The 18054-nt window shown below is 43.5% G+C and overlaps 1 protein-coding gene across 1 annotated transcript; it reads right to left on the bottom strand.

The window, feature by feature from the left end:
• Positions 1–292: 292 nt before the first annotated feature.
• Positions 293–3127, bottom strand: LOC115171394 (uncharacterized). The gene is made up of 4 exons (XM_029728162.1): positions 2925–3127; positions 2716–2794; positions 1464–1772; positions 293–1255 (listed from the first exon to the last, which is right to left on the bottom strand). Exons 1-4 carry the CDS (start codon positions 2925–2927, stop codon positions 906–908), a joined length of 741 nt encoding a protein of 246 aa, XP_029584022.1. The 5' UTR covers positions 2928–3127; the 3' UTR covers positions 293–905.
• Positions 3128–18054: the final 14927 nt, after the last annotated feature.

The raw sequence follows: 18054 nt of genomic DNA on the forward strand, positions 1-18054 counted from the left end.
ATAGGAAATGTGTCACATCAAAGTGTTGATTTATACAGAACAGTTGGATTGGAATTCACACAGCATGAGTGTGTGTTTGTATGCAGAGGGAGAAGAGTTGTGTATGATTGGTTTGACAGTCCTCTCTGGTGGGATGACTCTGCCCCCTTGTGGTACACTGAGAAGGAACTAGAAATGCAATTTGAATGACCATGAGTCCTCATTCTTTTACTGTCAATGTCATGAGTACCCTCGGTGGTCTGGTTAATTTTTAAACTGAGAACTAGTACAGAAAACAACACGGGTGACTATATTTGCTATGGTACAATACAAGTTGTATTTTAGAATCCAGAACACACAGTAACATGTCCTTCTAGCCATGTTTTGACATTGCATTGATTGATTGTATAATCAGTCTAATCAGTGCTGACTGGAAAACACAGCAAACAAGATATGACAGACTTAATAAGCAAGATCAGTCAATTCAACAATACAATTTAGAACAGCTTTATTACTCATCTAACAGCAATACTATTTCCGTCAGTAAACACTTTCACCACCAGGAAGCAGTACTCTACTACTGTAATAAGCAATGTAAGTTAAGCAAGTGTATAATGTTGAAGACAAACGATGAACGGATTAATACTTCTTACAGTATTCTCAAATCCCAATGTACAATGATTTTCAGCTTTAAAATTCAATTGTATTTATTGCAATTTCTTTGATATTTTGCTTCCCAGTATAATAAGTGAAAACATATATCTACTTTGGCCATGGCAGTCCAGGTTTGCTTTCTCTTCACTCAGTAAGAGAAAGGCCCTGATCCATCCTGTGTAGATGTGCCCTGACCAGAAAAGCCCTTTGCCCTACTGTAGTTCGAAGTCCCATGTTCAGTAAAAAACCTCCTGACCTTCCCATGAGTAGTCCTATGTTATGGTTATGAGTCCAACCAGGAAGACCAACAGCAGTCTGCTCCTAGTCCTTGTCCCTGAAGAGAGCCCCCTGGAGTAGTGCAGCTGTTTGTGAGAGCTGTAGGTTCCACTACTAGGTATCCACAAGGAGCAGTTGTAAGGCTCAGTCCCAGCCTGGGTAGGCAGGGTACTCCTTATATCAAACAGCCCCTCTTCATCCAGCTGGCTCTTTGTGCTGGCGGACTCTGTTATATTCTCAGAGCCCAGGAACCAGTGTACTGTGCCTTCTGGGTAAACTCCAAATAACTGGCACTCAACCTGAGACTCATTCTGGAACACTTTGTGCTCAGATGTCCTTAGGCACTCTGCAATGTTGAGGGAAAAATAGGATGAGTATTGAGTAGTTGTCAAGTAACATTCACACAGCTGGAATACGTCTAACAATTTCATTGCCATATGTGTGTAATATTTGGTCTGACTTGCCTACATGTGTCATTGTTGCAATTGCGCTCATCCTACAACAGCATCATCATCATTAGATATAGGAGCATTATTCCTATACAGTATACAGACCTTGCATTGTCACAGTGGTGTTGGCAGCTGTGATCGTTAGGTTGGAGCGCAGTTTGCAGGTGTAGTTACCCTGACTGGACGGCATCACCCGAGTCAGATTGAGTGTGAGGGTGTTGTTTGTGTTGTCACACCGGACGCCAGGAAAGGAGAATACACCAGTGGCATTGACCACACACAGCTGTTTCCCTTTCCTTACCCAGGAAAAGAGAATGATCTTGAGTGGGCTCGGTGACATGATGTCACACTGCAGGGACACATTCTGATCACACTGAGCCTTTACCTCAGTACTGGTTCTCAGCTCCACTTTACCTGTGAATGGATGGATAAAGAGGAAACTGTTACATCACCAGGTATAGGAAGCTTTCCATGCTTACACACACTGTATTTACACAGACCAAAAATAAATCAAATGCAACAATTTAAAGGATTTTGCTGAGTTACAGTTCATATAAATAAATGCATTAAGCCCTAATCTATGGATTTCACATGACTGGGAATACAGATATGTATCTGTCGGTCACAGATAACTTTCAAAAACAAAAGTAGGGGCGTGGATCAAAAACACAGTCAGAATCTGGTGTGACCACCATTTGGCTCATGCAGCCCAACATAACTGTTTCGCATAAAGTGAATCAAGCTGTTGATTGTGGCCTGTCGAATGTTGTCCCACTCCTCTTCAATGGCTGTGCGAAGTTTCTGGATATTGGCGGGTACACATCCATCCAGAGCAGTGGTCACCAACCTTTTCTGAGTCAAGATCACTTTGGCAGTCAAAAAGCAAGCGGAGTTCTACTGCTCATAATTTTTTTTTTACATTAACCTCACACAAACAGTTGTAGGAATGAGGTTTGGGCAGTAGGCCTAATACATTATCACAGCATATTGGCTACATGATTGGCCTGCCAATATTGTTAATCAGACCATATTATATATATATATATATGTAGAAAGCAGATCATCTTTACTCAGGTTTTCTCAAGGTAATACTACAGATTCCATCTTTCACTTTATCAAGGTCCTAGCCAGACAGCATGGATCTTTTGAACCAAAAATGTTTTGTACTTTATAGTACTTTTACAGCAGAATCTTACCCCAAATTATTTGAAATATGGCTGTACTTTCTGTATTTGCTGGATATGACACATCCTTACTAAAAGACAAAAGATTGTTCCCTCAAGCAGCTTTTTTGCCTGGTAAAAAACAGCCAAAATATGTTTTTGTGCACTGTCTCACAATGTTAAAAATCACTTACTTTCACTGTTGACAACTGAAGAGAGCCAGATGGCTAAGACCCAGACAAAAATGACCTCTGTTTTTCTCTGTTGTTTCATCTGCATTTAAATTTACATGAGTTACTTTAGACGGTACAGTTCACAGCTCAAACACATGGCTCTAAAGAGAGAGGATCCAATCCAAAGCACAGTGTTACTTTCTGATATGTATTATAGCAGTACTACTCACCATCTTGTTAAAGCTCTTAAAATCACAGTCTTCTATTTGACTTCCTGCCTCTCTTTTCCTGTGAGTGGTTTACTCATACAGATTTAAAGCACTTGAACTAACCTCAAGCTGTGTTTAGGTCTTGCACATTTCTGAGCCAGAGGAGTGTCTCACATCTCATTTGTATGATAACATGGATCATTCCTCTGGGTTTCTTTTCATGCCTAATGTCATGTAGTGTCAGGTTTGCACTAGAACATGTGCAGACTGGCCTTTTTGCTCTGGTTTAAGTGAGGAATTATGCTGATTGTTCGGGCAAATGCAAGCAGCTCCAGATGACTTTTCAGTTTCACTTTTGTCAGTCATCTGGAAAGGCCTCTAGTTATTTTTTATAAAGTCCATGTTTGATTTATTCCCTTATATGGAAATGTTCTATTTCTTGTTTATTTCAGTAAACAGGGACAATAATTAGTACTGCATTCCCCCTTAACAAATTAATCATGACATAAAGGGCATCTTATTCTAAAATGTTGCCCTTGAATTCCATACATTTCATACTTTTGTGTGTTTTTTAACCTTGCTTCTATTATCTTCCATCTCTTGTATATTTCTTGAGACTTTCCTTTCGTCAAAGAATAACATCTGGAGTGATACTAGAACACCCACGTACCCAATCCTCAAACTTGCCTTTTATTTCCCCGTAAAAATTTCTCAAATTCCCCTAGTATCCTCATATAGAATTATAGGATACCGAGTTTGGACCAGACAAAAACAATGTTAGTTGAAGTCTTGAAGGTCAAAGTTGCTTAACTCTCACTTATCCATCATTTGTTCTTGTCTCTGGCTTTTCTGTCACTATGCAATACACCCCCTCTCAGAGAAATAGACTCTATAGCATCTGTCCACCCACTTGTTTTGAAAATAGATTGAATTGTAGTTCCTCCGACATCTTGACAAGCTAAGGGTATTATAATTGTCCTTGACTCACTTAAAGACATGCTGTTGTCAGAGGGAAGAGCGATTGAGTAACAATCTATTCCTACAGTTGAATTACTGTCATGGCTGTCGAAAGGATCAGACAAAAGTGCAGCGTGGTTGTAGTTCCACATTTTATTAAATCAGTGAAACTATTTCAATACACAAAATAACTGAATTTACAAAAACAACAAACCGTGACGCAGAGAGAAACAAACACTACTCAAAAGATAACAACCCACAAAATACAAAAGGAAAACCCCCTACATAAATATGATCTCCAATCAGAGGCAACGAGGACCAGCTGCCTCCAATTGGAGATCAACCCCAAAAAAACAACATAGAAATAGAAAACCTAGAAGAAACATAAAAATAGAGAAACACGAAACACCCCCGTCACGCCCTGACCTACTCTACTATAGAAAATTACATCTTACTAGGGTCAGGACATGACAGTACCCCCCCCCCCCCCCCAAAGGTGCAGACCCTGACTGCACCCAAACAAAACCCAACAAAAACAACCCCAAACACAAAGGGAGGGTAGGGAGGGTAACAAAAGTCTATGGCGGCTCTGGTACTAAACCCAGAACCTTCCTATCCCTCCGATCCTCCAGCAACGGAGGTGGCTCTGGGCGTAACCCCCGTTCCGCCCGCAGATCCCTCCGCTTCTGTAACACCGACCTGTGGATCATTATTAGAAGAATCGGACTGTAGATCATTACCGGAAGCTCTGTGCTGCAGGCCGCCGCGAAGGCTCCGGACTAGGGAGTGTCGCTGGAGGCTCCGGACTGAGGAGCGTCTCAGTAGGTTCCGGACTGTAGGCCGTCTCAGTAGGTTCCGGACTGTAGGCCGTCTCAGTAGGTTCCGGACTGAAAAACGTCGCCGGAAGCTCTGGACGGGGAACTGTCGCCGGAAGCTCTGGACAGGGAATGTGCACTGGAATCCTGATGCGTGGTACTGGCATGGGTGGCGCCAGACTGGTAACCCCCACCTCAGGACAAATGCAGGGAGCAGGAACAGGACATACCGGGCTATGGAGGCGAACTGGAGACCGGGCATGCTGAGCAGGCCTACTCCTTTCTGGCTGAATGACCATCCTCGCCCTACACCGGTGAGGAGCTGGCACCGAGCGCACCAGGCTGTGAATGCATATGGGCGATATATTGCGCATCACACCATAACCCATTGCTCGTTCATCCATTCGCTCCTCAGCACGCCCGCTCCGTAGTGCTCTTTCTGCCAGTACCTCTCTTCGGAATCTTGCGTCGAGCTCTGCGCTTGACTCCCTGACTGGCTCATGTCTGCTCCACGGCTCTCTCCGATACACACAGGAAGTTAGATCAGGTCTCCCCCTGACGTCGCCAAACTCCCCGTATGCCCCCCCCCCCCCCCAATTTTTTTTGGGGGGGGCTGCCTCTCCGCCTTGCATATTGGTGGATATAGCGCCTCGTAGTATCGTCGCTCCCTCTTTACTTCTTCAATTTCCTCCTTCGGGCGTCGATACTCCCCAGCCTGCCTCCAAGGTCCTTTTCCATCCTTAATTTCCTCCCAAGTCCAGTCCTCCAGATACTCCTTACCATGCTGCTTGGTCCTTTTGTGGTGGGTTGTTCTGTCACGGCTGTCAAAAGGATCAGACCAAAGTGCAGCGTGGTTGTAGTTCCACATTTTATTAAATCCGTTAAACTTTTTCAATACACAAAATAACTGAATTTACAAAAACAACAAACTGTGACGCAGAGAGAAACAAACACTACTCAAAAGATAACAACCCACAAAATACAAAAGGAAAACCCCTTACATAAATACGATCTCCAATCAGAGGCAACGAGGACCAGCTGCCTTTAATTGGAGATCAACCCAAAAAACAACAACATAGAAATAGAAAACCTAGAACACAAAATTAGAAATAGAAAAAAATAGAAAAAAACACAAAACACCCCCTGTCACGCCATGACCTACTCTACTATAGAAAATGACATCTTATTAGGGTCAGGACGTGACAATTACATACTGTATCCCTCTCAGATTGAGAGTTTTACTGCTTCTGAAATCTCAAGTTTACCTTCACTGTCACGGTTGTCGTCGGTGAATGAGGACCAAAATGCAGCAGGTACGTGTATGCTCATTTTGAGATTTATTAACTTTCCAAAATGAATACAAAATAACAAACCACGAGAATGAACGCACAACCGACAAACAGTCTGGCAAAGCCTAGGGCTGAACACAGAACAATCACCCACAAATCACAAACACAAACACCCCCTTAATTATGGGACTCTCAATCAAAAGGCAGATAGACAACACCTGCCTTCAACTGAGAGTCCCAACCCCAATTAACCAACAGAAACACACTCACCAGACTAGACATAGAAATACATACAGACTATAAACCAAAACCCCGGAAAAACGAAATCAAACACCCTTAAACCTGTTTGGGGTAGGGGGCAGTATTGAGAATTTTGGAAAAAATATGTTCCCATTTTTAACTGCCTCCTACACCAACTCAGAAGCTAGAATATGCATATTATTGTTCAGGTTTGGATAGAAAACACTCTGAATTTTCTAAAACTGTTTGAATGGTGTCTGTGAGTATAACAGAACTCCTATGGCAGGCAAAAACCTGACAAGGCTTCAAGCAGGAAGTACCCTGTCTGACAAGGAGTCGTGCGTCTTACCTCTTTTTATTGAAAAGTAAGGATCTTAGCTGTAACGTGACAATTCCCAGGGCTCCAATAGGCTCTCAGAGCCCGCGAAATAACTGAAGGTTTACGAGGGAACCTCAGGTTGAAATATATTATCGCCTTTTGTAAGTGGATGCTCGGAGGACCTTTCAATGATGCGCGTGCATGAGTCGCTTCTGAGGAGAAATTTTATTCGGCTGTTTAGGCTCAATGCATACTCCCGGTCGGAATATTAACACTTCTCTATGACATAAATGGCATAAAAATTGGTTTTAAACAGCGGTTGACATGCTTCGAAGTACGGTAATGGAATATTTAGACATTTTTGACACGCCAATGCGCCATGCGCGACACCGCGAAAAAGCATTCTAGAACTCACGAACAAAACGTCGCTGTTGGAACATAACGATGGATTATTTGGGACCAAACCAACATTTGTTATTGAAGTAGAAGTCCTGGCAGTGTATTCTGATGAAGAACAAGCAAGGTAAGAACATCTTTCTTATAGGAAATGTGATTTTGGTGGATGCTGACCTGGGTGGGTATCTAAATAGCTAGCCCTGTAATGCCGGGCTATGTACTTAGATTATTGCAAAATGTGCTTCATCCGAAAAGCTATTTTAAAATCGGACATATCGAGTGCATAGAGGGGTAATGTATCTATAATTCTTAAAATAATTGTTATGCTTTTTGTGAACGTTTATCGTGAGTAATTTAGCAAACTGTTAGTAAATTCACCGGAAGTTTGCGGTGGTTATGCTTTTTCTGAACGTCACATGCTAATGTAAAAAGCTGGTTTTTGATATAAATATGAACTTGATTGAACAGACATGCATGTATTGTATAACACAATGTCCTAGGTGTGTCATCTGATGAAGATTATAAAAGGTTAGTGCTGCATTTAGCTGTGGTTTGGGTTTATGTGACATGATATGCTAGCTTGAAAAATGGCTGTGTGATTATTTCTGGCTGGGTACTCTGCTGACATAATCTAATGTTTTGCTTTTGTTGTAAAGCCTTTTTGAAATCGGACAGTGGGGTTAGATTAACGAGATTCTTGTCTTTAAATAGCTGTGAAATAGTCATATGTTTGAGAAATTGAAGTTATAGCATTTCTAACGATTCAAAAATCGCGCCACTGGATTTCAGTGGCTGTTACGTAGGTGGGACGAGTTCGTCCCACATGTACTAGAGAGGTTAAACCAAACACACCACCCTGAACCACATAAAACAAATACCCTCTGTCACGCCCTGACCAAACTACAAAACAATTAACCTTATATACTGGCCAGGACGTGACAGTACCCCCCCCTTAAAGGTGCTACCCCGGAAGCACCTTAACAAAAAAAAAATAACCCCAAACAATACCCAAAATAAAAATTCCCCCTTACTAAAGGGAGGGAAGGGAGGGTGGCTGCCGTCAACGACGGCACTGTGCTACACCCCCCCTCCCCAACCCACCTATTTTTTGGAGGTGGCTCCGGCTCAGGCCGTTCCAGGCTGTCTGGGCAGTCTGGCAGCTCGGGACAGTCTGGGCAGTTTGGCAACTCGGGGCAGTCTGGCAACTCGGGACAGTCTGGGCAGTCTGGCCACTCCGGCAGTTCAGCGCAGTCTGGCCACTCCGACGACTGTTGACTGACGGGCAGCTCCGACGACTGTTGACTGGCGGGCAGCTCCGACGACTGTTGACTGGCGGGCAGCTCCGACGACTGTTGACTGGCGGGCAGCTCCGACGACTGTTGACTGGCGGGCAGCTCCGACGACTGTTGACTGGCGGGCAGCTCCGACGACTGTTGACTGGCGGGCAGCTCCGACGACTGTTGACTGGCGGGCAGCTCCGACGACTGTTGACTGGCGGGCAGCTCTGACGACTGTTGACTGGCGAGGCTGGGTTTACGCACTTGCGGTTTAGTGCGGGGAGCGGGAACAGGACGAGTCGGACTGGGTGGACGCACTTCCGGGTCCGCACGAGAGACAGGAGCTGGAAACCCAGGGCTATGGAGGCGCACAGCCGGTCTAGATCTTACCTCCTGCACAACCCGCCTTGGCTGGATGGAACTAGTAGCCTGGGCAGACTGGGCTGTGCAGGGGCCTGATGGTAGCCGTGCGTAGAGCGGGAGTTGGGTAGCCTGGTCCTCGGAGGCGTACCGGCGACCAGATGCGCTGCGCAGGCATCCTCCTACCAGGCTGGATGCCCGCTCTAGCACGGCACCTGCGAGGGGCTGGAATAACTCGCACCGGACTGTGCGTGCGTATGGGTGAGATAGCGCGCTTCTCAGCAAAACATGGCGCTCCCCACCTCATACGCTCCTCCATATAACCACGGGTAGCTGGCTTCCGGCTCTTCCTTCGCCTAGCCAAACTACCCGTGTGCCCCCCCCAAAAAAATTATTGGGGGTGCCTCTCGTGCTTCTCCCTCAGCGCGTCTCTGGCCTCGTACCATCGCCTCTCCGCCTTGGCTGCCTCAATTTCCCACTGCGGGCGCTGATAATCCCCAGCCTGATGCCAAGGTCCGGCCCCGTCCAGAATTTCTTCCCAAGTCCACTTCTCCCGCCAGTCCAACTCGAACGCCGTCGGCTCCTTCCTCTGCTGCTTGGTCCTTGAGTGGTGGGTGATTCTGTCACGGTTGTCGTCGGTGAATGAGGACCAAAATGCAGCAGGTACGTGTATGCTCATTTTGAGATTTATTAACTTTCCAAAATGAATACAAAATAACAAACCACGAGAATGAACGCACAACCAACAAACAGTCTGGCAAAGCCTAGGGCTGAACACAGAACAATCACCCACAAATCACAAACACACCCTTAATTATGGGACTCTCAATCAAAGGCAGATAGACAACACCTGCCTTCAACTGAGAGTCCCAACCCCAATTAACCAACAGAAACACACTCACCAGACTAGACATAGAAATACATACAGACTATAAACCAAAACCCCGGAAATACTAAATCAAACACCCTTAAACCAAACACACCACCCTGAACCACATAAAACAAATACCCTCTGTCACGCCCTGACCAAACTACAAAACAATTAACCTTATATACTGGCCAGGACGTGACATTCACATTGAATTCTTTCACAGCTATTATTCACCTATCACACTTCCTTTTGTTTCATGAACCTCAAAAAAAATAATCTAATAGAAAACCCAACCACTTTTATTGCCATGTTTATTTGATTTTTAAGCACTTTGCTGTTTAATGACACAGATAAAATCAAATGTCTCCTGGGTCTTGCCAGAGAATGCATCAACCTCCTACAGTCATATAGGCTTTCAGCTATAATTATAGACTATGTCAAATCCTCGCAGCATTAGAATTGGACTGCTGGTGTATGAAAGGCAGAAAGTCAACTTACACTTAGTGGCTGCATTCAAATCTTTAACTTCATTGATAGCAGCACAAATAAAAGTATTACCCTTCAAATAAATTGGACAAAATCATCATGATGGCCCTTTAGTGATTTGGGAGGGAATTAGAACATGGCCTTCCTCATAAATGTTATTGACTGTGGTGGTGACTCTGTCAATGAGAATCCCTATGTGGAAGATAATCATTAATGTGCTCAGATGTCATAGTGATTATCACAGGTCAGGGTTGTGAAACACTGTCCTCTTTCCTACCTGTGTGAGGAGGGAACTAGGGCCTTAATCGCAATAAGGAGGGCTTGTAGAGCCTTGTCAGTGCCCTGAGGGAGATTCACATGGCCCACCCCTTAATTACCCATTCCCTGACTCATTCATCTGGGAGTTACACATGACACCTTGACCATGTGACATCACAGTGGTAGTAGTTATAAGTTGCCTTTGTCAAAATGAGTGAACATCAATATGGAGAAATGTATACATTAAATAAAAAACTCAGTTATATGTAATTGCAACAGGAGTCTACCAGTGTCATAACTTGCCCAAGAATGTACTACTGTCAAATAAAATTCTAGTACTGATGGTTGCTTAAGACCACAGCTACCTGGGCATATTTCCATACTTGTCAACTGGATACAGAAGGGATATTATATAACATATCTGTCAACATCTAAATTAACATAATGGGCAATGGGTTGCAGCATGTCTTGGATTTTGGAGTTTTTACACCACAGCAACCTTCTTTAACAAATGTATTTTGGCAGTGTCTGTACACAGCCAGCATATCTCATCTGCCTTTTTAGTTGTCTTGTGAAACAGACAATGTTTGTCAGTCAGGGTACTGTGAAGTTGGTTCTGAATTCTAGCTAAGATAACAGACTGTCACGTCCTGACCAGTATAAGGGTTATTTGTTATTGTAGTTTGGTCAGGACATGGCAGAGGGTATTTGTTTTATGTGGTTCGGGGTGGTGTTTTGGTAGAAGGGTATTTGATTTATGTATTCCGGGGTTTTTGGGCACTGTTACTTGTTAATGTATTTCTATGTTTAGTCTAGTTAGTTGTATTTCTAGGTTTAGGTTAATGGGGGGTTGGACTCTCAATTGGAGGCAGGTGCTTTCTCGTTGCCTCTGATTGAGAGTCCTATATATGGGTATGTGTTTGGTTTAGTGTTTGTGGGAGATTGTTTCTTGTTTTGCGTGTGTGAGCATTACAAGACTGTTTAGTTGATCGTTCGGTCTTCTTTTTGTTATTTTTGGTGTTTTCTTGGTTCAAATAAATATCAAGATGAGCATCCACATTCCTGATGCGTTTTGGTCCTCCATTCCAGACGACAACTGTGACAGAATCTCCCACCACAAACGGACCAAGCAGCGGAGGAAGGAGTAACAGGTGGACTTTGAGGAGCAAGGGGAATTTAAGTTGGACCAACGGGAGAAATGGACATGGGAACAGATTATGGCCGGGGAGGGTCCATTGAGAAAATGGAGCGAAGACCGGGAACGCTACCGAGGAACACGACTGGCGTTGAAGCACGAGAGGCACCCCCAAGAATTTGTTTTGGGGGGGGGCACACGGGTAGTTTGGCTGGGCCAAGGGTGAGCCCTAAGCCAGCTCCCCGTGTTTATATGGAGGACCGTATGGAGTGGAGGGCGCCGTGTTTTGCTGAAGTGCGCACAATCTCGCCCATACGCACGCACAGTCCAGTGCGAGTTATTCCAGCCCCTCGCAGATGCCGTGCTAGAGTGGGCATCCAAGGAGGATGCCTGCGCAGCGCATCTGGTCGCCGGTGCGCCTCCTAGGGCCAGGCTACCCTACGCCCGCTCTACGCACGGCAACCATCAGGCCCCTGCACAGCCCAGTTCGACCTGTACTAGCACCCCGCTTGTACAGGGCTACTAGTTCCATCCAGCCAGGACGGGTTGTGCAGGAGGTGAGATCAAGACCGCCTGTGTGCCTCCATGGCCCGGTGTTTCCAGTTCCTGTCTCTCGTGCGGACCCGGAAGTGCGAAACCCCAGTCTGGCACGTCCAGTACCAGCACCACGCACCAGGCTTCCAGTGCGTCAGCCCAGTCCGACTCGTCCTGTTCCCGCACTAGCCCTGAGGTGCGTGTTCCCAGGCTAATACCTACAGTACCAGCACCACGCATCAGACATCTAGTGCGTCAGCCGGCCGCCAATCAAGAGCCGCCAGAGCCGCCCGCCAATCTAGAGCCGCCAGAGCGGCCCGCCGCGCCGGATCTGCCAGAGCGGCCCGCCTGTGACCCGGAACCGAGGGGGTCTGCCTGTGACCCAGAACCGGGTGAGTCTGCCTATGACCCGGAACCAAAGGAGTCTAGCAGCAACCCGGAACTGAGTAAGTCTATTAATGATCCAGAACTAAATATAAGTAACTGTTTCGAATGAGTCTGCCGACAGTGTGGAATGGAAGAGGTCTGCCTACGATCCGGAACGAGGGGAGTCTGCCTACGGCCTGAAACGGATTAAGTCTGTCTGCATTCTGGAGGACAGTAGGCCGGAACCTGAACCACCACCTGTATAGGTGGGTTGGGGAGGGGGGGTGTAGCACAAGTGCCGTCGGTGACGGCAGCCACTCTCCCTTCCCTCCCTTTAGTTTATGGGGATTTTTTTTGGGGGGGGGGGTTTGTTTATTTATGAGGTGCTTATGAGGTGCATACAAAACTACTTTCTGCACATTTCTGCTTTCTTAGGCTATACAAGTGCTATCTCTTGCTAAAAAATGTATGTTTACACCTATGCAATACCTTTAGCAACAATAATAATAATAATAATAATAATAATAATAATAATAATAATAATAATAATAATAAACCTCTACTTTAGTAAAGAAAACAATTATGACAGGTTTGTTATAATAAAAAATGAGTGGTGTCCGCTGATTAAATGCAGTCTTTCTGCATTGTGAAAAGGGAAAGCCCACATATTCACAAAGTTTGATGAATGACAGGTTGTTTCTTCATGCAAAATAGATTTGGGGTTTAAAATTCAATTAAGCTGCTTTATTTTAGGGGTTTAGTGAAGGCAGGTCTTTTTTTACCCTTAAGACTACACTAGCGTTAAACAGCTTGGTCCTGGCACAGGCTCGATCACAGCACTAAAGACTCTCCTCACAAGGTGAAGCAAACTGACATCTCTAGACTGGTGTGAATCAATGCAACAGCCACACCAGAGGAACCAGAACCAGGTGCAAATGAGGACAAGTGTGTATTGGTTGAATATTGAGGAATCTTACACTCAGTGTTTTTGGTGAGGAGGGGAGAGGTTCAGATAGCGATGTCACATTTCCATCCAGTCCTACACTGTCTCTTGAGAGTAAAGTTGGTGTAAATAAAGAAGTTGCTTGTGTTAAAGTTGTGCTGTCAGATCTCAGACATCTCTGTTTTTCAATATATGTGACGAGTACAGCACAGTGCTTCTTATTCAGTGTAGTCTATACAGACGTCAGCACCGCATTCAGCAGGTATTCTTCTGGGGTATAAACCAGCCTGTTCCTCACAGGTGGAATACAAAGGAAAAAGAGGAAGGAAAGAGACTCCAAACCTTCAGAGCCATTTCACTTTGATGTGTCACTGTGCCGAGCAGTGTACAGATGTAGGATCTTCATTTGATCACTTTTCTGTTGCTGAGAATTTGTAAACTTGTAGTGTGTTTGAGTTTTTTTTAAAATGTTTATAAATTTCATATTTCCACTTTAAAATGTCAGACTTGATTTGCCCTAATGAACAATGTATCAACCCCTACAAAAATGTCCATATAATCCACATAACAATTCACATAACTGTTGCTGCAGGATTATTTTCCTTCTCTAGCTAACTGGCTCAAATTAAGATCCTACATCTGTACCTGAGTAGTGAACAAATCCCCATCCACCAGCCATAGTCCAAAGCATGACAGATGAAGCAGAAGCCTGGCTGATTGATCTGCATTTCCTCTATACAGGGATTCCTATATAGTACAATATATTCTAGGAAGGCAGAAGTATTATACTTACAGTATGACCTAGGAATAACATAATATGTTTTGGTCAGAAATGTATTGTAATGCCAATAACCATTGAGTAATTTGATCAACAACATAAAGAATACTCATACCATATTGCATGCTAATATTTTTGGTGCAGCAAATCACAGCACCATCATACTATTTTGGAATGAAGAAGCAACCTTTCCCCCTTGGTTTGAATCATGATTCATAACTATAGAATCAAACTTGAAAATGAGGGTTGGCATTTTGAGTACACAGTTCAGTGAGTTTCTTCTCTCCCTGCCTGCAGGTATTATCGCTGATGGGCAAAAAGTGTTCCCGGGTCCCCTTAACCTGGTCTAAGGGGAGGAAGAGCATTCCATCTCTGGAAACAGCTTTGTTCATCTCCCCCTCTTTGCCTGGAGCGACAATAAAGCAACAAACAGTGCTGAGGTGCAGAAAGATGCCCTTTTCTTATCAGTGGGGAGGCTTGACAAAAGAAACCCTCAGGCCAAACAGTTGAAGTCGGAAGTTTACATACACCTTTGCCAAATTCATTTAAACTCAGTTTCACATTTCCTGACATTTATTCCTAGTAAAAATTCCGTCTTAGGTCAGTTAGGATCACCACTTTATTTTAAGAATGTGAAATGTCAGAATAGTAGTAGAGTGATTTATTTCAGCTTTAATTTCTTTCATCACATTCCCAGTGGGTCAGACGTTTACATACACTCAATTAGTATTTGGTAGCATTGCCTATAAATTGTTTAACTTGGGTCAAACTTTTCAGGTAGCCTTCCACAAACTTCCCACAATAAGTTGGGTGAATTTTGGCCCATTCTTCGTGACAGAGCTGGTGTTTGTAGGCCTCCTTGCTTGCACACGCTTTTTCAGCTCTGCCCACACATTTTCTATAGGATTGAGGTCAGGGCTTGACTTTGTTGTCCTTAAGCCATTTTGCCACAACTTTGGAAGTATGCTTGGGGTCAGTGTCCATTTGGAAAACCCATTTGCGACCAAGCTTTAACTTCCTGACTGATGTCTTGAAATGTTGCTTCAATATATTCACATAATTTTACTTCCTCATGATGCCATCTATTTTGTGAAGTGCACCAGTCCCTCCTGCAGCAAAACACCCCCACAACATAATGCTGGTGTTCTTTGGCTTGCAAGCCTCCCCCCTTTTGGACAAACAGTGTTATTTTTGTTTCATCAGACCAGAGGATATTTCTCCAAAAAAGTATGATCTTTGTCCCCACGTGCAGTTGCAAACCGTAGTCTGGTGTTTTTATGCCGGTTTTGGAGCAGTGGCTTCTTCCTTGCTGAACGGCCATTCAGGTTATGTCGATATAGGACTCATTTTACTGTGGATATAGATACTTTTGTACCTGCTTCCTCCAGCATATTCACAAGGTGCTTTTCTGTTGTTCTGGGATTGATTTGCACTTTTCGCACCATAGTACATTCATCTTTAGGAGACAGAACACGTCTCCTTCCTGAGCGGTATAATGGCTGCGTGGTCCCATGGTGTTTCTACTTGCGTACTATTGTTTGTAGAGATGAACGTGGTACCTTCAGGCGTTTGGAAATTGTTCCCAAGGATGAACCAGACTTGTGGAGGTCTACTATTTTTTTTCTGAGGTCTTGGCTGATTTCTTTGGATTTTCCCATGATGTCAAGTAAAGAATCACTGAGTTTGAAGGTAGGTCTTGAAATACATCCACAGGTACACCTCCAATTGACTCAAATGATGTCAATTAGCCTATCAGAAGCTTCTAAAGCCATGACATCATTTTCTGGAATTTTCCAAGCTGTTTAAAGGCACAGTCAACTTAGTGTATGTAAACTTCTGACCCACTGGAATTGTGATACAGTGAATTATAAGTGAAATAATCTGTCTGTAAACAATTGTTGGAAAAATTACTTGTCATGCACAAAGTAGATGTCCTAACCGACTTGCCAAAACTATAGTTTGTTAATAAGAAATTTGTGGAGTGGTTGAAAAACAAGTTTTAATGACTCCAACCTAAGTGTATGTAAACTTCTGACTTCAACTGTATATGTCTCTCTCTCTCTCTCTCTCTTGGCCTTGATCTGTGCTATCCCAAGTGCCCCTCCTTTTCCACCTGAGGTAAATGTTTATTGGCATTGAATTAAGTGAGGTCTTTTTCCACTCTGTGCACAGCCAGGGGCAACAGTAGAATTGAGAATAAACCCTGACTTACCTGAACCTTGGTGTTGGTCTTGATTTAATACAAGTTAAGGCATGATTTTTGTCTCCCTGTCTCTCTGTCTGTCTCTGTCTGGTCTTCCCTCTTTTAGAAGGCATCTGGATCACTCTTCCTGCCCTCTTAAGTGTCAAGATTTGGATGAGTGCACACATGAAAAAGAGGATTACGTTTTCTGTATTACGTTATTGGATCCTCATGTCTCCAACATAGTGCTATGCCTTCTCCGCTGCTATCCTCTCTCCCAGTGGAGTCTATGAGACGTCTGTCAGTTTGACATTCTGAGCTTCTTGTTATAATGGAGCTGATTCTCCATTGACTTTATACAGGTCTTTGGGGGAACAAAGTTGATCTCAATAGGTTTCCTATAACCATAAAGGACCATGAAACTATCGGTAGAGTTGATAATGTGATGGAAACACATTGAACATTAGATTTTTATTTGGTACATGGAAAACTTAAACAAAAAGTACATTTTGTATGCACTACGTCATCACGCACTGATTTTTATCTGCACTAAGTCAGTTTGGTGGAAACACTGGTGGGAAAATGTGCATTTTATCTTTATGCACATTTTGAATATTCACATTAACGTCTGTCGCATCTGTCGCAATTGGATGGAAGACTAGCTATTGTTATTGTAAAGTGAACGATTTATCAGATATCCAATGACTGGAGCTCTTGAAGATGTCAGCCAGTATGGGCCCTGACAGGAGGAGGGAAATAAAGAAATACTTCCTGTTAGAAACTGGGATTGGAGTCAGAGTCAATATCAAAACTCAATATGGCACGGGATTGGCAGTTAATTACAACGATGAAAGCAGAGTACAAGCAGGTTTTCTCCCTGACAACATGTTTATTTAATAGTAGATGACTGATACAAAAGGGGAGTCAAGGTTACTGTGCTGCTGTCTACACAGACCATGATGTTCATTGAGCTGTTAGGGAGATGGAGACAATTAATATTTACTTTTTGATTAACCTCTCTTTGAATAGCAGGGGTATTACCCTGATATTGATTTCCCATTCAGAGCATAAAATGACCTATCTGGTATGGTAATTAGATGAAATACTAAATTGAATCCCATTATTTGAAGATCACTGCACCTGTACATAGCCCATCTATAATTTAGCCCAAACTACTACCTCTTCCCCTACTGTATTTATTTATTTTATTTATTTTGCTCCTTTGCACCATATTATTTATATTTGAACTTTGAACTTTCTTCAAACTACAAATCTACCATTCCAGTGTTTTTCTTGCTATACTTTATTTACTTTGCCACCATGGCATTTTTTTGCTTTTACCTCCCTTATCTCACATCATTTGCTCACATTGTATATAGTCTTATTTTTTTTCTACTGTATTATTGACTGTATGTTGTTTACTCCATGTGTAACTCTGTGTTGTTGTATGTTGTCGAACTGCTTTGCTTTATCTTGGCCAGGTCGCAATTGTAAATGAGAACTTGTTCTCAACTTGCCTACCTGGTTAAATAAAGGTGAAAATAAAAAATAAAAAATTTAAGTGTAGGCTTACCCTATGCAACTAACTAGCAAGTGGCCTGTTAGTTTGAAGATAATTAGGTTAAATAAAGAAGCAGCTAAAAGCTCCATCAAGCACATTTGGTATTTATTGCTTTAGACATTGTGAACATCCTACATCAACTGGGATAAGCAGCATTCCACTGGGCACAAACTGGCTGAATCAACGTTCTTACTACGTCAACTACCAACGGGACATTCAAAACTGTAATATCTTATGCTTCATGGAGACGTAGCTGAATGACGACACTATCAACATACAGCTGGCTGGTTATACGCTGTACCGGCAGGATAGAACAGCGACGTCTGGTAAGACAAGGGGTGGCGGACAATGTATTTTTGTAAATAACAGCTGGTGCACAATATC

The sequence above is a fragment of the Salmo trutta genome, chromosome 32, assembly GCF_901001165.1.
Source record: "Salmo trutta chromosome 32, fSalTru1.1, whole genome shotgun sequence".
Lineage (NCBI taxonomy): Eukaryota > Metazoa > Chordata > Actinopteri > Salmoniformes > Salmonidae > Salmo > Salmo trutta.